This window comes from Acanthaster planci, linkage group LG09 (genome assembly GCF_054643075.1).
Source record: "Acanthaster planci isolate LZ-2023a linkage group LG09, COTS_SCS, whole genome shotgun sequence".
NCBI classification, from domain to species: domain Eukaryota; kingdom Metazoa; phylum Echinodermata; class Asteroidea; order Valvatida; family Acanthasteridae; genus Acanthaster; species Acanthaster planci.
In genome coordinates, this window is record NC_141785.1 from 13492820 (window position 1) to 13519966 (window position 27147).

A 27147-nucleotide genomic window follows, 5' to 3' on the forward strand; every position below is an offset into this window, starting at 1 on the left:
GAAATGTTTGATTTTTTTAAAAATACTTTTAAAATTTCTAATAAATGTTACCAAGTAAATATAGGAGTGTGTTCCCCTGGCTATTTAGGCATTTAACGGGGTTCCCTGAAAATGAAGCAAGAAGGCATTGATATATAGAAAAAAAAGTGTGATCCGCCCAAAACAAAGACACATCCTTCGCACTCCCAGCTCAGTTTGAGAAGGAAGCAGCAATTCAAAGATAGGCAAAGGGCATGTAATTTTATAAACGTGTCATATAGGCTCTAATTAAAACAATGTAAACATTTGAACAATTTTGGGGACGCGCTTTTATGCCCCTTGTCGTCTTTTGCCGATGTAGGGCGTTATTAGGTCGGACCAAAACAAAATACGTAGGGAAATATTCCATTTATTCCTAGGGGAAAATACTGAAACATACTTGTAATTTCTCGTTAAACCCGGAAATTAAATCGAAGTAAATCCTTTGCTCTAAAGAACAGTTTATTTTTGTTAATACAGAAATTGATAAATACCACTTGATTGACAAAGTATTCGATTTTAGTTAGGTATATTTTGACTTATTTTACTCCACCCCTATTTTGTAAATGAATGGTTCGGTACGATCAGCTGGACAGCTTTATTAAATGCGTGCACGAATAGATGTCGTGATATCAGGCGGTTTTCGGATACATGTTGTAGACTGTCAGAGCATAACAAACCGCGGTGTAACATATTTATTGCACATTTGAGTCATCAAAGGAACTGGAATGTAAATTTGCCGCATTATTATACCACACTTGTTAACGCATGGTAATTTTGAGCTGAACTTCATCTATGGGGGGAACAAGAACATGGTGCTGAAACTGTGTTGTAGATTTCTTCGATCAGGAGAAGGCGACGGAGTGCAGGGAAAAGATGATGTAATTTTCCTTGCGAGAAATGTCAAAGGGCTCAGGCTCTGAACTGCACAAAAGTGTGTGCTTTGTATATGGCGGGTGTTTGTGTTCGCCGACAGAGCCGCGAAACTGCTTTGTCCGGGTTATGACCAGCGTTTCTCGCTTTACTGCCTAGCTTTCTTCCCCCCGGGAAGACAGGATGGAGTGTGTTGGCGATTTTGAGTACAACAGAAAAGATCTGATCGGCCACGGGGCATTTGCGGTTGTTTTCAAAGGGAGGAGAAAACAGGTAAATAAATGTACATTTTTAATTGACATTTTTATGTTGTTAATGTTATTCAATTTCACCCATGGAGGAAAGAAATCAACAATAACATGATTAGGCCTAACCTAACAAAATATTGTGTTTTTTCATGTTACATATTTTTGTGATTAAAGTTACATGCCTTGACATGCTTGATCATGCTGATTGACTGCTGAGGCTTGATTTAATCATGTCATGATCAGTGATGATTTTAAACAATACATGTCATGCCTGTAATATATTGTGACCTAGGCGTAGGGTATGTGAAAAAAAATTGAATTTGCTGATTTCCATGAATTATCATTAAATGCTGTTCAGTTTTGTTGTAGCCAGTAGGCCTGTATTCAAATTTTTTTGCTAATAAAATCACAGTGACTGCCCATTGTGGTAATCAAAAGAAGAAATTGGAAACTGCATCATGTCCAGATTTCTGTTCAAAAATGTTTTCCCAGTGTCAGTAAATAGGATGTTGACACGGATGGAAAAAAATTGATTTTGCAGAAACCAGATGAGATTGTGGCGATCAAGTGTATCAACAAAAAGAATCTCTCCAAGTCTCAGAGCTTACCAGAAAAGGAAATTGAGATCTTGAAGGTAAGATTTTAAATCGTATACTGGTACATGTTCATGTAGGCCTGTGTGTCTGCTTTAGAATGTTTACTTGATTTTTCTTGCTGTGGAAGTATTTGTGAGTAGGTATGATAATCATATGATTACGTAGTGAATAGTCATCACGTGGCTTTTTTTCCTGGACAAAATTCCTGAAACTTTTGATTTTGGTTTATTTTCTCCATAGAAATAACAATTTTGGGGCATGTGGGCATTGGAAAAGGGCTTTGATATAAATTGTTTGTTTTTTAAATTTACCACAGAAAACTGTAGGATACATCAACAGCAAAAGTCTAGAATCATAGGTCTGCATTTTAAAAGTTCGGCTCCTTTCCAAGTCCATTGCCTGATTCCCAGGTCAGTCCCAGGAGCACATTGATTTGTAGACGTGCCTGTGTCTAGTCAGAAGCAGACCCAGAACTTTGAGTAGACATGATAGAGGTCAAGGAACCTGCTTATTGGCAGGGTTATTCACAGAAAGCAAAAGTTCCATCACAGCTAAAATATGCATTGGAAGATGTGTTGGAAAGATTGTCAGACCAATGGTTATTTCTTTTCCTTCCCCCATTTTGTGATGGGTTTTAGTTTCAGATTCATGATTGTTCGTGGTTGTACGCTGTGCCACCAACTCGACTGTAATTATGGGCCTGGTTTACCTGTCGGAGCCGTGTCACAGCTAAGAAAAAAAATCCTACCTGGCAAAAGTCCAAGCCTGTTATTCCATTGTAGTTCATTATAAAAAGTTCTGCATTTCAGTTTAAGACTTTGTTTTTAGGAGTGCAATGCGCTTGAGATCTTTGGGCTTTGTGTAGCTGTTCAACCTTGCTTTTGTTTTATAATACTTTGTCCCGCAAACAATAAAGAGCAAAGTTGTTACAGGGTTTGTCACTGACAGTGTAGTCACCATTTCTGGGGAATTTGTCAGGCCCCAACTATGGCATCATGCCAATTATAGTTGGAACAGTCCCAGCCATAGTAATGCTGCAGTTTGGCTTGCCCAACAACAGTTGGTAAATTTGTACTTTCTCCTTTGTGGCTCACACCTGACAAAGTCCAGGTTTAGCCTGAGCTATATGGGTACATATACATGTACATGTACATGTCAAATAGTACATGTACTTGACAACTTTTTTTCTGCATAGGAAGAGCCCAGTGCAAGTAAAACCTTGGATGGCCTTTGTCCTGAGCTAAATGTTACTTCTCTTTTTCCTTATTTGTCCCACTCTTCAGGATCTTCATCATGAAAATGTTGTGTCCTTGCTCCATTTTAAGGTAAGCTGTGTTCTGGAATGTATCTTGACATCTGGCTAAACAACCTGTCAATTTGTACCCCCCTCCCCATGACCATTGTCACCTGAAAAAAGTAGCTCCTGTGCTTGTCTAATTGCCCTTGGGTCTGGCAGGCTGTAAGAAAATGGACATGATGGAGATAACACAGCTGTGGCATGTTATCAGTTCTTTTATTTGTAGGTTTGATACATGTGTAGTAATCCATTAGGGGAATAATATTTGTGCTTGCTGCAAGGACATAATTACCCCAGACTAGTCATTTCCTGTGCAAGTTTGTGGAAAACCTCAGTTTCATAAAACTGCAGTTGATGAAAGATCATCACATGTACTGTACATCTGCATGTATTTGTGCTTAGGGTATGTCTTGCTCTGTTTGTAATCACAAGTTTTTGTCTACATGTGTAGTTACATGTAGATTTGTGTTGATGAGTGATGTGGCTGCTGTGTATTATGTCAGTAGGCACTACAGGCAGTATGCCTCTTGTGTGGCCAGAATTCCTTTCATGGAATTTATAATCCTCTGAGATTGTTCGTGTCTCTTTTTTCTGGAAGTTGTTGGCCAAAAACAGCCCATCTGACCTTGTTCCTGAAGTCTCCATTGTTTTTTTGAAACTGTTGATTGAGGAAGAGCATTTGATAAACTGCCTGCGTCATTGCACATGAACGCTGATTTTCATGAATATAGTCTAGACATGCATTCACTTGTCTGAGGGGAACGGCACCATCTTCTTGAATGTGATGGTAAATGTCATTGGTACATGTACATGTACATGTATGTGCTTGCCTGTGCAGTAGCATCTCACTTTCTGGAATCTGGAATAATCATTTATGTGTGTGTTGCAAGCTTTCCATTCAGTTGGCTTTTTTTGTACATGCTTGTACAGTATGTAGATGAGATCATCTTTGATTGGAATATGTTCAGAGTTTAAACTTTGCATAATTAACATTCATTTGCATTCCGACTGGGTTAAACCATCCCTACTCAAAACAAAAATGTGTTGAAAGTGGCAAATGACAAAAGTCCGTACAGGTAGAGATTTTTGTAACTGTTACATGTACAGGTATATGTTATCAATAGAAAGAAATGGTTACTCGTAACGTCAATTTTTTTTTATTTTGGGGTCGGGCTGCATTGAGTACAGTGTGGATGATCGTTGCATACATGCTGTCCATAATGTACATTACTTACATTGAATAACTTTGTACATGATTTATGCTGTATGATAAATATGCATGGTCACTTAGGGTCTGCAGGCCAATATGTGTCCCCTTGATAATGCCATTGGGCTGATGAAACCTACCATTGTCATTTAAATTTGACATCAAGATTTTCATTGGACATCAGGATAAGTTCGGCCACTGGTCATGCACTGTAAACATGATGCTTCGGCCAAGTTGATTCAGCTGCTCTCTTCTCTTGTCCCTTCATCAGGACCCTGAAGGGGTCAGATTAGAAGACAAAGTGCATATAGCTGTCCACACATACAGTACATGTACATGTATGCAGTTTGCTTTAATCGTGCTTTAATTGTAGTGCCATGCTCCAACAGTTCAATCCAGCCAAGTTTGCTCGTTGTCATGCGTCCCAGGCTAGTGATTCAAGGCACTATAAAATCACAGCAATTTATACAGTCTACATGTAGGCAAAATATTTTCTAGTAAATTTGCAAGCATTGTTCTGCTGATTTTCAAGTGTCTGCCAGAGAAATTGTTTGACAAAATTCAGCTGATATGCCTTACATGTAGATCTATGCTGTGGAGTAATATTTATGCCTAAATTTGCAATGCACATTTTGGCACAAGTTCAGCCGGAGTTGCGTTTTAAAAGGCACCGTACTGGTCGTTTCGTTTTTTTTTTTCAAAGACGGAGCTTCCTCTAATCATAAAGGAAAATTTTGTGCCCAAATTCAATGCAAACAGGTGCATGTGGACACACCTTGGGGTTGTGTGCCCAGTGAATGTCATTCTTGAATTAGCTCATGTCTAATCAGGTATGTAGCTCTTGAAGGTTTGCATGGTGGAATATGATAATGTAGAAGGTTTGCGGATACACCACAGGTATGGTTACATTGGCAAGACTTTCTGCTCTAATCTTTTTCTAAAATTATATGGTTTACAATGTATGTTAACACCAACCTTTTTTACAAATTTATTTACATATACATGTATGTATTATGCCCCAGTAATGTACAGTGCTAGGCATATATGTACATGTATTTCAGACACATACAGTGTAGTGGACGGTATACCTACCTACCTGTACATTTGTACATGTACAGGTCTGTATGTCAAAGTGCCTGTATTAAACAAGTACTCAACTAGGTTTTTATTGAAGATTCTACTTGGGATTTGTCCTTGATGTTGTGAATAAACATGAATGCGATGATATGATGCATTGCCTGGGGATGAGAATAATCAAGAACAGTTCTGATGCAGGCCTGCACTAACAAAGTCAATTTTAAAATGCAAATTCACCAACCAAAAACCACAGGGTTGACACGCACCAGCCACATGCCCTGCTGACTTAACCTTCTGCATGGATCCTGAATAGAATCAAATGCATGAAGTCAGTCCTTAAAATAGCCATTGCATCACCCCAGACCCTGGGATGGTTTAGCAAAGGAAAATGAGGGGGGGGGGTTGATGACTGGCATAATAGAAAAGGCCCAGAGCCAGACCAGGTTGAATACCAATCCAAACTTTTCTTTAGAATTCTAACTCTGTTGTTAGCCATTGGGACATGGTAGGTAGTGCTACACTAGTGCTTCCTGAAAGTTCAGCTTCCACAAGACAGGTACTGCAGCTACTTGTTAGTGGGTACTGATATGTCTGGAACTGTAAACAAAAAATTTGGTCTGTGGGCATAGCCCAGTGGTCTTAAGTAATTGTTGCTGAGGCTTAAAATGTATGAATCAATTACAACCTTGCTACTTTCAGTACATGTCCACGTAATGGTAGTTCCTTGGCCTAAGTGTATATTTGCGTCCTGAAAGATTAAAATGTGACACTAACACATTTAAACAAACACTAAGCAGAAGGCGTGTCATTAAACCTGGTGTGGGTTCAGGTACATGTATATCCATCCAGGTAGACAATCTGAAATTGAACATAATGTCATGTTTGGGGTTTATGGATTCTAACCATCTCCCCCCTCCCTAGGATTGGCCCCTTCCTGATTGGACTAATGACGTCAAGCCATGCGGCTGTAGGCCACGCTTGACGCCACTGCGTATCCGTCAGCCTCAGGATTCATGAACACTTAACGATCAGTTGCACTCTTGAGACTATCACAACTACTATGTACATCCACAATTGGCGACTGTACATGTACAAAGCATAGGCCCAACACTGAGCAAGAGCAAACTACAACAATGATAAAAGCGGACAGACAAAAGGAAACAGTGGCAAAAACACACACAAAAATACAAACATTTTGTAAGAAAAAGAGCAAATGGGGATAACTAAACAAAGGCCCAAACAGCAGAGTTGTGATCAAAAATCTTAGAATCCAGCCTTCTTGCTTCAGAAAAAAAACCTTTCTTGTTTGAAGTATCATAATTTACGTGTACCATTACAAGCCATGCAATAATTAATTTTGTGTCCCAGCAGTGCAAGAACTCCTCTAGTTAAAGAACCCCATAATTAGCATATAACTGACACAGCAGGTGACTTGGCTGAAACAATGGCTTTGGCTCACTTATAAACAAGATTACGTAGAGACTCAAGTACATGTAATTTATGATAAACACTGCCCCCTGGGACGTCACAATAATTAATGTACCTGTACATGTACATTGAACACGTATTGTGCATACATGTACCTGTGATAATAATTTTCACCACAAAGTGACGTATTATGAATAGTTGCCTCACCATGAACTGACGTATCGTGTGTACAGAGTCTGTGGACATTATGTTACTCCGTGGTGCACCAAAACTACCCTATACGTCACTTTGTGGTGAACCCGACAATATGTACACCTACATGTGCACACAGTCTTGTACATGTACTTTTGTAATCTGCAGTTGACAGATTTGGTACGCATTTCTGTTTATCAATACATTGTACACACTAACAACTTAACACATGAGGTTACAGTTTGGCAAGAAAAATGCACATGTACCGGTAGCCTACATGTACATGCGCATAGTTGCCAAGGATATCTGCCGACTCGCAGAGAGCCCCTCCTGAAAGTGTTCTACATTGGCATGTTGCACAGATTCATGACAGAGCTACATGTATAGTGCCAATTTTACATTCCACCTTTACCAAGCAAACCTCCAGGCCTACACTGATGAAGCTGTCTGCAGTGCAATTCTACATGTAGACTTGCTCAGTTGCTGAACTGTCAACATCACATTTTGTGTGACTCTGTTGAAGAGAGCTCAGCACCTGAAGAATATTACTTGACCCCTGAATTAATAGATTTTGCATAACTGCCTTTAGTAATGACCCCAAATCCCAGAGGTCAATTGGTTGTTTTGATCATGTGACAGTACTAGTACCACTGAGTCAGGTGATTACTGGGAAAACAAGGTCAGGTATTGAACCTCAACCCACTGGGTGAAGGACATGATGTACCGTTACATACAGTGTGGTTTGACACACGTATGCCAAAGTGACGTGGATCAGGTTGCACAACAGATTTTTCGTACACCACAAGACTTGGCATGCTTCCAAAATACAAGGACACAGATGTTGTTATATTGATCGTAAATATTGGTGGTTTTAGCCCTTGTTTAGATTGCAGTTCATACTCGATGGTTTTGAGAAATTGAAGTAAACGTGATGGTTTGAAGGCCAAAAGAGTATTTGGTCCTTACAGTTGGATGGAATATTGTATTAAAAGCAAAAAGTGTTCATACATCAAAAAAAAAAAAAACAGACACGCTTATTTCAGCCATATGGTATTGTTGAGTAAGTTGTGGTAATTTTAAAAGGACTTTTTGAGGGATACATGCATTCATTTGTACATTACATGTAGTCTGAGTCACGACGACAAGGTGGGCACAGTTTTTACACTATTTCAATTTAAATCATGGGCTAATGGAAGACACATAGCAGTTTGTACAAACAATGCTGACTTTTAAGATGAACCAACTTTCAATTTGGTGTGTGTATCATGTCATGTTCATACTGTTTACCTTTGTTAGTTTGTGCCCAGATGTTACAGTGGACAATCCCATTACATGTGGACATGTACACTGTTATCAGGTTCTGGCCCTAATTTGGGGAGCCTGTTGTAAACAGGGTTGAGCGCTGTGTACACGTTGCCATTTATGGGCATATAGCCGCACAGCATGATCCTTGGCATTATTACAATTTCATCTGGGATTCTTGGCAGAGTTCCCATTTAGTGCACGTTATAGTGATATCTCACAGAATCATGAAAAGCAAATTTGCTTCTTGGTTTTACACATCCATTGTTACTAAACTCTACCTTTTTCATTTCAATATTGTAATTATTATTTTTATTTAAACCCTTATCAGAGTTTAATTTCGTACTCAATTTTTCTACTGGTATTTTGTTTGGGGCATCAGTCAGGTGTTCAGACATGTACATGTACATGTACATACCGGTGTGCACATGTACCGTACCTCCATCCACATTATGGAGGTACAGGTACATTATAAGTCTTCATCCTCTTGACATACTGTGTTACTGTCCTCTTCACAAAACTAAATGAATCTTTTACTGAATTGAAGTTAAATTGAAGAGGATTACTTACAAAATTGTGCACCATAAATCCACATCCATGCAATGTGAATGTGTACATGTACATGTACGGGTATGTACAGTATGCCGAATTCAAAACTCATAAAGAGAGTCATTACATGTATTGGGTTCCCCCCCTCTCTCTACAGGAAACCTCAACATCAATGGTCCTTGTTATGGAGTACTGTAATGGTGGTGACTTGGCCGACTATCTCCACGGTGAGACGGCACTATTTTATCACTCAATCTTGTGTTATACCGAATGTGTGCATAGCTCATGTTTGAAGCATTCCTCATTCAGGAACCTCATTAACTGTAATGCATTTACTCAACATGTAATACAGCGGCACTTTTACATCTGAAGCTTATATTTATGCTGGTACTGTTTTTAGTCCGGACGTCCGACCTTGTTTTTTAACCACTGGATAATACAAACAAACTTGCTTTTTAAATTGTTGACCGTGGTATTTTTGAGGCATCAACACATGCTTTATGCATAGACTGAAGATTAGTTTGTTGGTGGTGGTGTTTTTTACTCAAAGAAAAAAGCATACCTGTGATTACAGTACAGTCAGTGAAAAGGACAGGTACGTGTATTTTAGTCCCTGAAACAAAGCTCAGAGTGGATACATGGTCATTCAAAGACTGTTGTTTTTACATTTGTTCTTTCAGCCAAAGGCACACTTAGTGAAGACACGATACGATTCTTTCTGAGGCAAATAGGTACGTACTTCGAAAGCACAGTAGCGGTACATACGTGTACAGACATGTGTATGTCTTGGAGTTATTTTTATTTTAATTCTGACACGTGGAATTTGTTAACGTAATGATGTAATTTTTCTAATTATTTTGCTAGTTTCTGTCTTGGAAATTCATTTCTTTACATTCTATACTTCATACATTTCATAAACATGGTACATGTTTCGTGAAGTATTCAAGGCCAAACAAAACTTGTGTTACCTTTTAAATTTACTTTTCAAGTATCTAGGCTTGAAAAAAGTGGCATGCTCTCGTGTGTTTAGGCCTATGAAAACCTGCTAGTCTATTGGATAGTTGGTTAAAAATTGGCCAAAATAATACGTTTGTGACACACACCGCAACCAAAAACTTCATGATTAAAACAAAATACTTTTTATGTCATTCATCATTAATTAAAATTTTAAAAATCCTGCAAAATGGTATGTGACAATGTTCTTTGTGTTATTTTGTATGGCACTATCTAGACTGATTCCAGGAACAGCTCTTGTTTTGGTACGGGGTATCAAATTTGATTGTTTTCTAATTTACATCAGTTTTTACAGTATCAGGCACTTCCTAATTCCGTTTTCATTTATCAGGGAACCTACTGGTTCCTGGCTCTTCTCAAATCATCCTCCATGCTGCAGTGGAATAATCCACCAAGAGGTGAAAAGAGATCCCCTGGGGATGTTTTGGAGTTTTCTTGGTCATGAGTGAAAGCGCCAACTCTTTTGAAACAGCACTATAAGCACCTTCCGTGGGCATGTTTGGTATGGAAGGGTTCTCTTAGGGATGAAAATTTGGATAATAATGTCAGGAAAATTTTCTATATTTCCCCTCCCCCTCAAAACAAAGAAAACTACTGGATATGAAGAGTTTACTTCCAAAATGCGATAAGCACCATTTTGGTATGTTTCAGAATCCTACCCTCTCTCTGTTGTCTGCAGTCAGTTTCTACAGATTTAAGACAGTTAAACACAACTTTACCAAGTTAAAATCATGAAAAAGAAGTTTAGAGACACGTGACATGCTGCTAAAGCTCTTCAATTTTTCATAATAGTGAAAAAAATTCATTTTTTTAAAATGGATATGTCTCTTTTTTGGAAATAAACCCTTCATATACTAATGCCACATTGGAAACCAGTGCCACATTCCTTTGTAAATCAAATTTCAAGGGGCCATAAACTGCTGTGTTAAGAAATAGTGGCTGGGCTCTACCTTCCTCAACCCTGCAGAATCCTCTCCAAACTCGGGGCGGATTTTGGAGAAAGACACGAGAGGATTAGTAGGATTAAAAGATGCACTGCTTCAAGGTGAATTCTGTTTGTTATCGTGCTGTTTCTGTGATCTTTGCAGCTGCGGCAATGGAGGTTCTACACAATAAGGGCATTATACACCGAGACCTCAAGCCTCAGAATCTGTTGCTGAGTCACCAGTCTAAGAAGACCCCACCTCCATCGGACATCAGAATCAAGATAGGTGGGTGTGGGTGCAATCAGATTGAGTGAGGATGGAACGAAAAAGCTGCATGTCATGTATTCAACAAGAAATACTTGAAAATCATATTGATTCATGTATGACGTCCCCCAGAAGTCATTACATAAAAGTCTGTAGACAGCAGTCTGTTGACTGTAATCACAATTCTGAAAGACTGGGGTAGTTGATAACATTTCGACACCTGTTTTATTTTTTTGGGGGAGAGGATAGACATTCTTCAGGACTCAGTTTTCAAAGTATGCAGTTCAAAATGAATGAGTGATGTCAGGGAATTCAGGAACATTTTACCCATTTGCATGAATTCTCTTTAACCCCAACTGCCCAAAACCTGCCATACTCCAACAGCAGGTTTTGTGAGGTTTTAGCAGGTTTGGTACCGTACCTGAGGAACTTGTTGAATTTTGTGAGACTTGGGATGAAAGGCCCAGGGAGATGGTGTTGGATTCTGTGTGAGTTGGGACACACAGGGTTCATTGTGTGCAGTGTCTGGCTTGCTGTACCAATTGTTGGACTATGCTTGATTTTGTCAGGTTTGGTACTGTTCAGTGCAAGTCATCCTATACTGCATAGACCCGTCCATACCATATCACTCAAACTCCAACGGGCTCATTCTGTTGGAGTTTATCAGGTTTGGTACACTAACCTGCATGTACAAGTACATGTACATAGACACGTACATGAACCTGTTGGATTTTGTGAGGTTCAGTATGCTTTCTAGTGCAGGAGCCTAGGGGGTTAGGGTTAAAAATGTTAATTTTTCATCTGGGGATGAACAGAAGCTTGGGGATATCTTTGCAGTGCAGTGCCAGTGCAGTCCTAGGTAAAGGATTCGCCTCTCTAAATAAGTTCACACACACAGGGTGAACTCCCTCATGGCTCCTTCTTCTTTTTGCAGCTGATTTTGGATTTGCCAGGATCCTAGAGGAAGATATGATGGCCGCAACACTGTGCGGTTCGCCACTCTACATGGTAACCAACATTGATTTTGAATTCGTTTTTTACTCTCCTGTTGAAGGAAATCCCCTGTATGTACCACCTCCTGTTTTGCAGCGATGTACTGACCTTCGCGTTGGAAAACAAAGGCAGAAAACAGGAATTCATATGTCGTTTGGATTGACAGATGAGCTAGTGTAATTTAACACTTCACTTACCCAGAATTGGGAGGCGGGATATAGAGCCACTGGAAGAGGGTTATTAGTTGATAATGTGTGAAAGGATTTCATTCCTCCATACCATGACCGCCCCTTCCAAAAATGGAGATGAAAACCAGAAAAAGTCAAAGAAAACAAATGAAGCCTCGATTTAGTGGATGTGGTTCCGTTCATTTGTTGGTACGAAGATACCGAAACTGTGCTGTTACTGGAAGCTGGTTTGGCTAATTTCTCACTGCACGAAAGGCCTTTTCACTTGAGGAAACGTCGCAAACGGTATTCTGCACAGGGAAAGCAGTAACGCTGATGTCAGTGTGACGTCAAGTGTCCTGGCCATATCTTGGCCGTTAATTTGCAGTGAGCCAGTTCGATACTCCTTCAGCATACGCCCCAAACTGAAATGCGTGCGAGGCTATTTAGGAATAGCAGCATGCATGCACGAGTATCTGTCCTATCAGTACGCCATACGCCAACTCACATGCATGTTTTGTCGCGGAAAGACTTGGCCTAAAGTTATGAAATACCAAAGTGGTTCACCGCATTGTTTATTGTGTAGTCTTCCGTATTATCCAGTAAGTCATTTTATGCACTAACTTTCTTTGTATGTAAACCTTTACTGTGATCTTCCATAAACTTTACATGGGTTGTTCTCTGCTTGTTTAGGCTCCAGAGGTTATCATGTCCCTGCAGTATGATGGCAAGGCTGATTTGTGGAGTCTGGGAACCATCCTGTTCCAGTGTCTGACAGGGTCTGCCCCGTTCAAAGCTTCCAATCCCCCAGAGCTGAAGAAATTCTACCAGCGAGCCAAGCATGTGCTGCCTGAGTATGTCAAGTCCCGACATTTTGGGGGGGAGGTGGTTAGTTTAAAACCCTCCAGCCCATATTTCTGGTCTTGTCTGCAAAGAACTATAATGATTTGTGAAGATTTTGGAGCATTTGGAAGCCCTAACAGTGGATCGAAAAAACATCACTTTATTTCAAGATGTTGTCTGCAGATGCATTTATGTAGAAACGCCCTGTGAAAATATTCTAAACTGGCATGTTGGCGTACGCCATGTTCATGCATATTTAGCATGTCATACTATTGTTGGCAGCATGTTGAATAAACTGCAAGTTCTTGAATAATGTATACATATCTTCAAGGATTATTTTGATGTTCGAAGTGTCATTTTTGTTTGGTTTTTCAGTATTCCTCAAGGCACCTCTAAGGAATTGAAGGATCTGCTTGTCCGGCTTCTAAAGCGAAACCAGAAAGACAGGATAGAATTTGGTAAATTACACAAAAACAAAACGGATTGCAAGCGTAACTGTGATAGGCAATAGAAAAGATTTGGCCATTCGTACATGTAGCTTTGAATACACTTCATTCTTTCCAAAGCACTGTGATATACTAAATAATCCGTTCTTCACTTTGTGTGGAAATTGTTACAGATGCATTCTTCAGTCATCCCTTCCTTGGAAAGAAAGTGCAACCTACCTCATGTAAGTGCGCTCCAATCCTGTTGCTCCTCAGGGACAAGCCACTGTTTGATACTCCCATGTGTTCTAATTTACATATCCCAGTTATGCACACTGCTGCTGTATTGCGTAACACATAATGAGCCTCATCCCAGACAGCTTAAATCTTAAAAGTGTGTTCTGGCCTCTATGTGCAGTAGCTACCCCATGAATAATAGCGAGTAACTGTTATGTTGTAATGGCTTAACCCCCTTCGATAAAGAGATTGCAGTCAAAGAGAAAGACAGGATCTGTTGACATAGATTAGTGTTAGGTGCCATTTAGGAAGTGGGGGCGCCAGATATTATTTAAAATTGACTTAGAAGTATTTCGCACTCGTAATCTTGTGTTCTAGAGCTTGAGTAATTTTTAGTTTTGTTTTTCGCCCCATTAGCCGCCCCTATGCCAGTTCCCAGTCGCAGGCACAGCTTTGTGGCCGACTCCCCCGAGCGACGCACCCTCTCCGTCTCACCCCTGTCAGGCAATCTGCCCATCTCCTCCCCCGAGGACCAGGCGCCGAGGAAGCACCGGTCGTCATCGTCCCATAGTGACACCAGCCGCGGAGGTGGCACCGTGTCCAGCTCGCCGGATAAGTACGGGGCCGGGACGCCACAGAGCATCAGCTCCCTGGATAACGAGATCGTAGAAGGGGTAAGGGAGATGTGAGATAGAATGTGCCAATTTTTTTCTGAAGGCAACAGGTCCTCGTTAGATTGTGAAGTGGTCACATGCTCAGCTTTCAATAATTTCTCACAAATGACACTGTGTGCATTTTGATACCAGTGATACAAAATTCCGGCCAGCCGTTCTCTCCATGTGTCAAGTTTTTAACCTGAAGTTGGGTATCAAGTGATCTATTTCACTGATCATGCACAGGGAAAATTGTCCACTCACAGTGTGAGATAATAATGACGATGAAAACAATACACAACGTCTTGGTCTGCTGTCTAATACATTTCAGGTATGCCTTGCATGTATAGTTTACATGCATACCAAATTTCAACCAAATCTGTTGTTTCATGGCCAAGATGGTAGGGGGATGCTCAAATCCCCCTCCTAGGCAGTATGACAGCCCTGAAAACCCAGCTCGCAAGAATTACCAGTTTTTTAGAATTAGCTGCATCGCTTGTGATTCTGCGACTCCCAAATCATTCCAAACAAGAAATCCTGATTCTAGCTGGTAACTTGTTCTACTTTGTTCCTGCAGGATTTTGTGCTTGTCTCACCACACTTTCAGTGTAAGTACCATACGTGTACATCTTTGTCATTACGTGATACGCACTTTGGGTTGTGTCTGAACTTTGGTCGAGTCAGTCTGATCAAGATCCCTGGACTGACATTGGTTAGCAATCCCTGAACTTCTCTGACATTTTATGAAATTATGCTCTTCTGCAGGTACAGGCTTTGAGCAGTCACCAAAGAATAGACGGATGGATCGTCAGAGATCAGTCAGGTGAGAGAGGAGACAGAAGTCTACTCAACTTAAGATTCTGATCATGCAAAGTAGACAAGTGTTGTACTCAAATCCTGCATGCCAAGTTGACCGTCATGTGTTGGTGAATCTAGTTTCTGTTGTTAATGCCGGGAAGCTTTGGCCAGACTTGTGTGTAGACTTGTGAAAAACTTCAAGGAAATGCCTTCAAATCTACCATTCTGCAAATTGTCCATTGTTGTTTCAACATTGAATTTTGCTCAAATCAAAGGCTTCAACAGATCACAGACTGCGGACACACATGTGAAGGTGTAACGTGGCATAGTCATTACAGGCAGCCTTTAATGTGAAGAACTCTCACAAACAAGATTACGGTTGGGAAATGCAAATTCAGGAGTTCAGAGTCTGCTGAATACTTTTCTTTTTCCTTGTTTTTCGTGCCCTTCAATGCACTTGGTTCATTTTATAGCAAGGTAGTCCCAATCTTGCTGCAATGAGAGTTGAAGTCCCTGTGCTTCATCTGTAGGTGACCACATTTCGATTATAGAGGGTTTGCATTTCTGCCATCTTGCGGGCCAGTGCTTTTGTTCACAGGGTATGCACAAACAGGGTTTCCCTTTGGACCAAAAGAGCTGCTCTTCAAGATGGCTACCACGCAAAGCCTCTGTAAAGCACGCTTTCAGGTGGCAGGACTCTTACCTGTGGGCACTCATCTCCAGGCTCCCTCCCTTGGCTGTTTATGTACCCTGTGTAAAAAAAAAAAAACACACACAAATGCCAGCATTTTGATGGTGAGCATTCCCTCCCATCAAAATTGAATATACCAGTTGTGTTCAAAACATTCTGTGTTATGCACAAGTGTTGAGTGTAAGAGGAGCTCTCATTACGTTGAAAAGTGGCTCTGACACTTGCCTTCACCTGGTAGTTACGAGGCTGTTGATTACAGCTTGAACTTACACGACCCTATGGGAAGTGGAAGTGGTCTGAGTGTGTTTTCCACCTGTGGTATGCTGCAGTGTTGCACAGTGTTGACTCTTTTCTGTCTGTGCTCAGATTTCTGTATTTGGCATGCAAACTCTACAAAATCTTGCCCCAGATAGTAACCCCACTTTCTCACTCGGTCTGCTTGGTTTTTCACAGTGACCCTCCCCAGGCCTCCCGGCGTAGCTCCCTCCCCTCTCCCCCTCCTCCTACTCCCATGGGCCTGTATGCCACCAAGGCACCGGGGGCTCGCTCGCCCACAGACGGAAGCCAGTCTCCAAGCGAGAGGTGGGTAGGAGTGCCGACAGGTCCAGTTGGAGCAATCTTTTCAGTGGAAAAAAAAATGCATTACAAAAGGACATATTTGTTGTCCTGCAGTGAGAGGGAATTGTGGCAGGGCAAGTTTGGGTGTTTGTAAGAATCAACATTTTGGTAGTGTCTTCTCCCGTAGAGCCAGATATTAGATTGTAGATACGTCTTCCATGCATTAACACTGAATGAAAGTAATCCTATGCATGAGTCACTTGTCTTTGTACATGTAGCTATTGTATTCAAACAGTCAGCAACCATTGAGCAGTCTATCCTGTCACAGCTCACAGCACTGTCACCGATAAATTTTGGCAACTTCCAAGTTTGCTAATTAGGAGGTTTAATTAACATATTAGCAATAGCATGTTTGTTTAAGAAATGAGAATGACCGTTGCCAATAAGTTACCAAGGAATCTCACCTCTGTGTCTAGCAATCTCACGTCCAAGCTGTGCTCCTAAATTTCTGAGAGAAGTTTTCTACACCTCTCCTTAAGAATAAAGTGAAGTGTCTTTTTTTTTAATGCCCTCCTTCTTTGTTTGATTCCATGCTGCCTCTGCAGGCCCACAAGTCTTCCCCTTACTGCGGGATCACCAGGCCAGTCCAGCCTGAGTCCCAGTCGTCACCAGCCGCCAGGCATCAAGATGACGCCCCCTTCCTCAGGCCCCCAGAGTGCAACAAGCCCGTCCAAGACTTCCCCTCAGGTAGCCATCATTGGGGTTGTAGTTGAGACTGACACAAGACAAGTCATCAAACCTGTCACAAGTTAAAAAGGGCGAAAAAGTGACATGGGAATACTTCTGTTGCAGTTCATGTGAATAGCTTGGTGTTCAGCTGAGGTTCTGTAGTCGCCTTGTGATGTCTTGTGATGGTCCTGTGAGGTCTTGCGGTGGTCTTATCTGGTCTCAACTACAAGGCCGTTTTCCAATACTCGACTTGGGCTCCATCTTAGGCGTCAACTGTTTTTTTCTTCCTGACTTTGAGGTTGTAAGCGCAATAGTAAGTCTGATAGTGCCACAAAACATCAAATAAGATGCAAAAGAGCCAAACATTACAGTTCTTCAATTTCAGTTGAACGCTTCAAGCCCATAATTGGGGATTGGTTTCCTACAGGAAGCCTGAGACGGAGACGAAGTTAAGTATTGGAAAATGGCCCAAAACTTGTGGCCAGAGAAACCTGCAGTATTTCTTGGTACAGATACCGAGTACTTGTTTTATTGTTCACTGAAGAACAGAGCTGATTTGTATCTTCATCTTTAAATGATCATGATTACTAATGCTTACCAAGTGTTAAAACATTGTATTAAGCTTGGAAAAAAATATCTTGTGAGATTTGAAATGGAGGGACATCAGAAGTAACCTCTGGATAGTCGTTTTTGAGTAGAAATTACTGTTTTTTTTTACTCAGGGTGTTCATCAACTCCAGTTTGGCAAACTGCCAAGTCCAGTGGCAGCAGTGGGATTGACCTCCCCAAGTAGTCTCCCTTCATCAGGATTATCAGGTTTGGAAAAGGTTTTTTTCAGATTCTTGGATTGTTAAATTAACTTGTCATTGCCTTTGATGCCAAATTTTGTATTACTGTTTCCAAGTCTAGAGTTGCTCAGAGTTTGTTATCTTTTGTGTTATTGCTCATCTGCCGCAGCAGAATTCTCAATCCCAGTTCAAACTCCAAATCCGTATAACGACTTTCCAAACCATACTTCATCCAGGTACTGGAGTCATCCATAGAGTCTCTGGTCGCCCACAGGCCTCCCCTTCTCCACCACTGTTCAGGCTCCCTGCTAGCTCCAACTCCCCACCTCCGGCAGAAGGGGGAGCCACAGCTCAGAAGTGGTCCCCACCCGCGATAAAGCACCCGGGGTCTGGCTCGCCCGCAAGGAGGAAATGTAAGCCCAGATGGAGTTGTTGTTTGCCTCTGACCGTAGAGGGCTCTGCAGTAAAACCTGAGTTCCTACAGTCATGGAAAATCCTGAAAATGCCTGGGAAACAGGTTCCCCCGAGATCAATCTCGTCGGAAATTTGTTATTTTAAAAATTGTTTGGACTTTGTGACTGAAAAGATATTTATGAATGGAATAAATATGTGTGTGAACCAACACCCAAGAATGGCTCAGGAGAGTGGATGGTGATAATTCCCTTGCCTCTAACTCGGGCATTACAGCCGTGTCCATTCTCTCGATCAACCAACCAAGGCAGAAATGGTCCCCAACTGATACCCACTTCACCTTTTGCATCCTACACTCTGCCAGTGTGTTAAAAGGGGAGATCGGGATTCTCGGACACCCACAAATAATAGGTCTCTTCCTTCCATTCGTCAGTGTCCTCGCCAGCGAGAATATCCCCTCTGGCTTTCACCAACCCATCCGCCCTCCCAACAATAATGGGATCGCCCACCAAGAGAGGAGACAAGGCAACCTCTCCCATGAGGACAGAAGATACCATTTTAGAAGCGGTAAGAACATTTGAAGTGACGTCATTGTTTCAGAGCAGGTCCAAGCCTAAGTAATGGCAGTAACACGAAAAAAAGAGTTTGTTCTTTTCATTTCCTGGGGCTTGCATAGCAGAAGTTGAATTAATTTGAAACATTTGTTTTCACTGGCTCCAATTCCCATGAAGGCTCTGTAATTACCATCTTCAACATTGTACTATGGCCAGTTAATGTCAGATTTTCTGCTGTTGCTGGGGGCATGTTTTTTTACCCGCTAATTAATTCTTCAACCTTGCAATTGCGCTTTGACCCAACCAAGCATGACGTGTTAATACGTCATCTGCTGAAATAAAAAAAGCAGTGTAGACGTCCTCCGTGGAACAAATAAAGAAAGGAAAATTATGTGTGTTTACACGTCCTCTGGCATCAAGTGGTTGAAAATGCTACTTTTGTCATGCTCCTTTGTGACAACTCTGTAATAGATGAGCATTGCGCTAGTCTTAGTACTGCCCATTAACTCCTCCAAATAGAAGCAGGATTTGCATGGTTTTGTTTAAAATTTCGCCGTCCCAAGGTATCTTATTTTTCCATGGCTACGGCTTTTCTCTACAGTGCCCCAGTGGTAAGGCCATACCCACAGAGTACTCGGGCCAAATTTTCAAAGGGCTGCTAAGCAAGGAAAATACTTGCTTTAAAGAGTGGGTAACTGTGCTGTACTTCTCTTGGCCGGGTCCCAGCTGATTTTTGTGTAGCAGATTAATTTGCTAAGCTTCTCTTTGATTTTGAATACAGCCTAACTCTCGACTCATTCCCTCCTTCCCATCAGCCCCTCAGTGCCCCCTTCGCCAGGTCCCAGCGCAACAAGACCTTCTCCGGTGCTATCAGCGGCTACGATGGGGAAGACTGTTCCCCCAAGGAGGCGGGCTTCTTTCCCCGTAGTGCCAGCTCTGGCCGGCTGGACCAGTACTCCCTCAAGGCTGCCTTTGAGAGCCTGGGCAAGTCGCCCGCCGGGAGCATCGAGGGACTGGCAGGTATATTCCATTGAAGCTTCAGACAATAAAGTCAAGCTTGGTTGCTCGGCATTTGGTTGCAAATATCTGGTTTTGCAGGCTGGCCTAATTTACAAACTTTGGCTTCTGAAGTGGAGCATCTCCGCATTTTCTAAGTGAAAAAAGATTTGCAAGTGATGACATTTGAGATTGCATCGATGCGTTGATTCATAAATTTGGAACCTTATTATTTCTACATCCCTCCTTGTCATGCTTCCATTCCAGCTGTTCTGGCCAACAGCCCGCCCACCAATGCCAAGTTCTACATCGGTAGCACATCGCGACGCAACTCGGCCCTGCTGTCAGAGGGCTCCCCCAGTAGCCAGAGCTCCATCACCTACGCAGCATCCCCTCCCAACATGATGGGCCCCATCACGTTTGTTGCTCCTGAACTGCCCGAAGAAACCCTGTTAGAGGTGATTAAAGTTGATCTTGCCTATCCCTTTGAACAATTTATAGGCACTAACTAATGTGATCATTTCCAATTAAGTTTGACATTTTTTTCTCCAAAATTGGCTTTTCTGTACAGGTGCCTTTAAGGGGTCAGTTTCTGTTTTGATTAGTTTAGAGACATAAGCCATCTAAAAGAAGATGTTAAAGCTTACCAATGCAGGCTTATTTTTCATGAATATTAAACCTGGATTAGTTACCAAAAATTTTAACGTAACCTTGATATGAAGCAAACAGCTATGCCATTGAAGGGCAAAAGCCAGTGTAAGATTGATTCCAAAATCTTTTTGCAGCAAAGTTGGTAATTTGCTCAGATTTTGTTGAACATTTTCATTTGTAGACATCTCCAAGGACAGGGTTCTTGCTGTTAAGAGCAGAAAAAAATTAATTGAATAGGATTGATCAAAAAGAATGGAATAGGGAATTTGAGCTGTGCCTAAGATTCTCTGAAGTTTGTCTTCTTACCATGACTGTTGCTTAACCCCAATCTTCCCCAACCACACAGAATTAAACAGTAGTAAAGTGTTTCATTCTGTGGGGATAGGTCTGGTAGGCCCATAACAGCTGGCTTTTGCATTGGGTTTGGGTTTGGCATACCTCAGAAAAACAAAGTCCAACAGCCTCTGTGCACAAAGTCCTTTATGGGTGTTCAACTTCGTGTGAATGGGGAAGGTTAGGGCCAGCAACCCTTGGGGGTTTAGGGTTAAGATCTTGCTTGCTATTGACGTCTGACTAACTTGAAATAATTTGAATAAGACTTGCATTGCATAGATCTCCCTCTGCTGATGTGACTATTGGTTCCATGACAGAACTTTCACACATGTCCAGCTATAATTCTTGTATATAAAATCCTGAGAGTGCATCCTGGGAAAGAACTTCCCGAGGAAGTTTGAGCCCATTTCACAGAAAGGTATTTGAAAATGAAGTCATTTTAAATTCCCTCAAAATTGATTTTCTTGATTTTTTTTTTTTCTTTCTTCCATCTTGATCAGCCTGAACACAATGAAACAGTAGAACGCCTGAACACCATCCTACACATTGTAGATGCCATTACAGAGGTGGCCCAGCAACGTAGTGACCCACTGGCTGAGTCCATGTATGGTGTGGATACCGACATAGGCACGGGGGACCAGGTGTGTTTTGTCAGCGAAGGCTACAGGTGAGAAAAGGACGAGGTCAATCTCCCAGAAGAACGGAAAACCAAAATCACTCCTCATTTTTCACCTCTCAAAACTCGAGTCCCAGTTTCAGGCTGAATTTTTGGCAGATTTTGTAGTAGGATTTTAGTAAAATCTTTGAACTGACCTGAAGGGAATCTTTTTTTTTTTCTTTTGAAAATTTAAGAACAGTATTGTTAATGTACCGAGACAAAACTCTGCCTTAATCACTCACATCACGTCACTCTAAATGTATTGTGTGTTCAATTATATTGTTACATTCACAGGAGAGCCGAGCAGCTGGTGTTGTATGCACGAGGTTTGGAGCTAATGTCAGCTGCCTTGGAAATGGCCAAATCGGAAATCCTTGCCGAGAGATTGAAACCTTCAAACGCGGTCCGCAACGGTAAGTGGATGGGTTGAGTTGGTTAATTTATGGGGGAAAGTCACTGGCAGAAATGTCTTCGTCCTCTTCACCCTTGCATCCTGTACTTGGAGAAGTCCTGGACCACACACATAGAGCTGTATAAACGACTGTTAAATGGAATGATGAATTGTTGAAGGATTTTAAAAACGGAAAAAATGATAGTCATGCCGGCCCAGCATCATCAACATTGAAAAATGCCCGGGCACGAAGTGGTTAAATCACTAGGACACCAGCTCATCATTCCTTGCGTAGAGAAACTTGACATCTCCTGGGCACAGATGTTTTGGAATTGAACCCAGTGATGGGTGTGTATTTTGTGGCGTTGGGCAAGCCACTTCACTCCCACTTGCCTCTCTCCACCCAGGAATACAAACGGGTGCCTGTGATGGCAGAGATGGTTCTTGTGCTTGATCAGCCATTCTTACTGCAAGATGGCAGCATTGAACTGTATGCTCCCCAGGGAGCTGAGTTGGTGTTTAGAAATGCTTACATGTGCCTGGTGATGAGCAGTGACAGTGATGCAGTGCCTACTGCTTTGAGCACTAGTGCACTACACAATATGTGCACTCTCTAATTATCCATTGATCCCGTGTTATTGCTTGCTGTCATTAACCCTTTAATCATTCAAAGACCGTATATTTAGCCAGAAACTATCAGACCACGGGATATCCACATGATGGAACCTAGGATATGAAACTTGATCCATTGCATCCTGGTTTTAAGACTGAACCTAAAATTATCAGTTTCAGCAAACCCAATCAACATTGACCATTTTTGTCGCAGTTGTCACAGTCCTAAATGACCGGTACCACCACTGCCTCAGCCGGTGCCACTCTCTGTACGACAGGAGCATGAGCCGGTCCCGTGTCGTGGAGAGAGACAAGATCACCGCTGACAAGCTCATGTACAACTATGCAGTGGAGCTGTGCCAGAGTACCGGGCTAGAGGAGCTGTTTGGCAACCCGCAAGAGGTGCATGATTGATGATGATGGAGGCCTTGTATTAGTTCCTACATGAGCCGAGGGGGGAATTGCCCTAGGGAGAGTCTGGGGATGAAAGATCCCAGGGGCAGGGTGGGCCACCTTGACGTTACTTCCTATATCGCTGGTATTCTTTCTATTATTTCAGGAGCCTTCAGGAGTTTTCCCAGAAATGTCCTGCAATCAATTTGACACTCATTTTTATGAAAATATTGTTCTTGTGGAATGATAATTTTCCAAGACAGGTCAGCCTAAAAGATTAACTTTTCCCATTGGCATGTGTTAAGTGCACACGGGCCAACAGAGAGGCCAAGTTGCAAGGGGCAGCCAATATTTTACTGTGAGGGCAGGATTCTGGTCATTTAGGGCTAAGCCTAACCCTTCAACATCCCTCAGAAGCCATCAGGAGGGTGGATTGTGGCCTATCAAGGATGTAAGGATATTAAGCCCACCGCTTAAGTTGGACCCAACATTTGAAAAATTAAAACATAAGCCCACATCTAGATCAAAAGTTAATGTAATTGTTTTGAAATAATAGTTATTTTGTGTAACTTCTTCAGTCAACAGCTAACACACTGGGCTTCGCAGTGCCAGGGAATGATTTAACTTTTTTATGTTATTTTCTGTTGACTTTTTTCCTTACTGTGTGCAGTGTGCTAGCCGTTACCACACAGCCCAATGGCTACTGCACGGACTATGCCTCCAGGCAACGTCCGACAGCGATAGGGATCTGCTTCTGAAATGTGAGTGCGCAGGTTCTTCCTTGTTTTTGAATCTGTTAAAGTAATCCAGACATTAAGTTAAAAAACAGTCTCATTCAGCTAAACTTGGATATGACTGCTTTGTTCATGTTTCTTATATGTATTTTTAATCTTGGATCCTAATTGTATCCTTAAGGGTTGTAGAAATAAGTGAGTTTCAGGTTGTTTCAGGGGCAAGGATGACTTTCTTGTGGGAGGGCATTTCCTAACATTGATTGATGTAATGACAGTTTCCTTTTGGTTATTAAGAATTGGCTAACAAATGACAACAATTTTCTTTTCAAGTGATAGAAATAATCTTCAGTGCTTTAAAAAACGTTTCTTTCCACAGACAAACTACTCCTCGATCAAAGAATCCACCATCTGGAAAGACAGTCTAGCCCTGCCTTAGCCTCACTAGCCGCTTCGTGAGCCAACGGAACAAAACAAAATGTGTTTGGTAGAGGAATACTGGCAGCCAAGACACAAACACTTGCTGCTGAGAAATCCAGATCATCACAGGATCTCTACTTAGCAGGTGTAGAGTTCACCTGTTGGACGCTCAATTGCCCGAGACGTGGGGCTGATGTTTTGGAGCTGCTGTGGACTGAACCAGGAAGAAACGCCAGGTGTTTGCCAATATTTATTTGCTAATCCAAGCATTTCAGCTGCAAATCAATTATCTTGTGTAGTGTTGGTCTTGACATAGTTTTTGCCGCCAACCTCGTTTTTTTTGCCAAGCTCATTTCATCCAGAGTTCATCTGTACGCCAAAAGAGCATGCACGCAGAAATGTGGAAGTTGTGCACCGAGATGAAATCCCTTCCGTCACTCCTGGCCCTCTGTAAGGCCGGTTCATACGTCAAGCGAGTATGAAAGTGAAGAGAGGTTGACGGCACAAAACGTTTGCAGCAAAATTCATTTGAATTGAAACAAGTTCAACTTTGCCAATTGACAGCACGAATACTGATCTGCTGTCATCGTTTTGTGTCCGTACTCGCTCTCACATCGAGTGTTAACCAACCTGTGATCAGAGCATGTGTTCAGCAAGGCAGCTGACACCGATGCTGTTTGTTGCCATGAAGGTGTCAGTGTCATCAGCCATGATATCCGACTTGCTCATTATTTCACAGTTCTCATGTCGCTTCTTATCAAGTGATATGTTAAGTGATTTAGAATCCCACACTTGACACAACCTTATTAGTTGTGAAGCATAGAACACCATTGTTGCTTCGATTAAATAGCATTTTTTCCTAGACTACAGAAATGAGCTGGTTGTTATGTTGGATAGTGGGAACATTAAGCTGTCTTCATGTGTCTTTGTCAGCTGTCTTTGCATCTGAAAGGAAATCTGCCGAGCTGCCTAGTCATTGGCCTTTGATGCTCAATATTTGTGGACTCCAGTGTGGCACAGAGGTGCTTGATAACACTTGAGAATTTTTGCAGTTAGAGTAGGATGCAATTCAAAATGAGCTTCCTCAAGCCAAGCACTCGTGGGTGTGAGTTTGCCATTGCAAACTGCTGTATTTAAGTGACAACAAAATTGACTGTGTCTGGACTTGAACCAAAGACCTCTTGATTTCTTGTCATGCACTCTGCCCACTAAACTATTTGACAAGCACATGAATAGTTAAACACACGGCAAGTGTTGATTTACAGTCTATGTAGTGAGCCTGTCAGAATTATGTACATTGGTGATATTTAACAGATCTCTCTTCTTTTTCCTGAAGACAGATAGTTTCTTTAATGTGCCACCCATATAATTGTCTTGAGGCACTTTCAAAAGGCAACTGGTAACTGTGATCCGCCTTGAAAGGAGCTATTTTGGTTGAATTTCAGACTTTTTTTGGTGCCTGGAAACAAAGCTGAATACTTACTGTCATACGTTTGAAGGTGAGGATTTGCCCTAATATTCCTTCAAGTTTATTTTGTATTTTTTTTTAATTATTCTCACCCTCCCCTCTTGGATGCGAGGAGAGAGCGGGGGGGAAACGGCCAGACTTGCTGATGTTGTGCAAGGACACTGTATGCTGATACATGGCGGTCTATTTTGTATTCCATGTGTGTGAATTCTGGGACTGGGAGACTTGGATAATTTTCCCGCCCCCCCCGTTTTTTTTTTTCTTTTTCTTAACTTGCCAAAGCAGACTTGTAAATATAAGGTGAACAGCGTGGGTGAGTGAGTCAGCTGATGTCGGTTCTGCAGAGTATTTGTGGCTGGTACTCGTGCTATTTATTTGTGTCTGCAATGTGGTCTGTTACCATCTTACATAATATGCCATCAGCTGCACTTGTAGTTTTACAAGGAATGTGTATTAGCTGATAAAATACAGTATTTTACGACGCCTTTTCAGAAACATGTTTTCAGGATACTTCGTATCGGTATGCTAAAGTTAAGAAGAATTGCCTTTGAAAGTGTACTGGAGTGAAACATGGTAAACCAGTGCGGGTTACAGAAAGGGCAGAATGGTGTACTTTCAGAAAGGCGGCCTTCATGTTGACTGCTGCGTTGTTGCAGTTACCAGCAGTGTTGATTTTCAGAGAGCGTAGGTCTTGTGTCAAATGGCAGGTGTATGTCATTTTGTTATCGTGTGTAACTAGAATGTGGATGCAAGTTACATTTATTTGTCATTTATTGTATTTATTTACTGTATTTATTTTTAATTATGTGTGGAAGCTGTTACTGTCACACAGACTGGTACAAAACGTACATGTGTAGGTTTTGTTTTCATGTACATAATGTTTATATATGTTTGTTGAAGGATAAATTATTGTCAAAAGTTGATTTTCATTTTCCCCATTTTTTTCTAAGGGGAGTTTGTTTTTCCAATGTGGAAAAGAAAAGGGATTTTGGGGGCATTGTAGTGTGGTAATCTCTCCAGTCGTTAAGCTGCAGTGTAAAATTTGCTTTGATTGTTTCTTTGAAGGAGTTTGCAGCTAACTACAACTTTATTATCATGTATATATTGTCCATTTAATTGCCATTCGGATAACTCCGAATTTTTGTTTCCTAATCAATGTCTTATCAATATGTAAAGTAACAATGTATGTCCAGCCAAAATGTAAATTTTAAAACAGTGTACATAATTGAGAACGACCAAAACTCTGAGATTGTATATAAAAGTTAAGGTGCAAATGCAGAAAGCGTCGAACGAAAACAATAAAATCAACTGAATTTAATAAGAGAAATGGCTGCACTGTCGATATCTTTACCAGTTGTTATCATCTCATCCTCGGCAATATTCCAGACGAACCACGCGTAACCAGAAGTTGGAAATTGTCCCAAGGAGGCATCACATGGACTCTATCAATGAGCCTCACACGTTTTTAGTTTGGTTTTGCCGGGCACTGAGGGTAGGCCCAAAACCGCCAGTTGGTCTGTGTTCTCGCGCGCCTCACTGGAAAGCTTTACAGTTAAGACGTCGATTCGGGGTTTGTGTGTAAATTTCTTATTTTTTTCGCCTCTTTGTCACCATTCCCCACGTCCGCCTCTAAATCCATTGTCTTTTGCGTTGTGT

At 41.5% G+C, this 27147-nt stretch overlaps 1 protein-coding gene across 4 annotated transcripts; it reads left to right on the forward strand.

Moving 5' to 3' along the window:
• The first annotated feature begins 639 nt into the window (after positions 1-639).
• LOC110982234 (serine/threonine-protein kinase ULK2-like) lies at positions 640-26818 on the forward strand. 4 transcript variants are annotated; one of them, XM_022240515.2, is made up of 25 exons: positions 640-1164; positions 1681-1773; positions 3019-3060; positions 8945-9014; positions 9468-9518; positions 10890-11012; positions 11926-11999; positions 12845-13005; positions 13370-13452; positions 13614-13664; positions 14074-14330; positions 14887-14917; positions 15075-15132; positions 16252-16380; positions 16962-17103; positions 17808-17901; positions 18110-18286; positions 18718-18851; positions 19654-19858; positions 20102-20292; positions 21319-21485; positions 21771-21889; positions 22694-22881; positions 23543-23633; positions 23983-26818. In XM_022240515.2, the coding sequence occupies exons 1-25, from the start codon at positions 1075-1077 to the stop codon at positions 24060-24062; spliced, it is 2901 nt and encodes a 966-aa protein (XP_022096207.2). In that variant the 5' UTR covers positions 640-1074; the 3' UTR covers positions 24063-26818. The 4 variants fall into 4 exon arrangements, with proteins under 4 accessions (XP_022096207.2, XP_086997210.1, XP_022096208.2 ...); XM_087141084.1 differs by having other exon boundaries at positions 15081-15132; XM_022240516.2 differs by lacking the exon at positions 16252-16380.
• Positions 26819-27147: the final 329 nt, after the last annotated feature.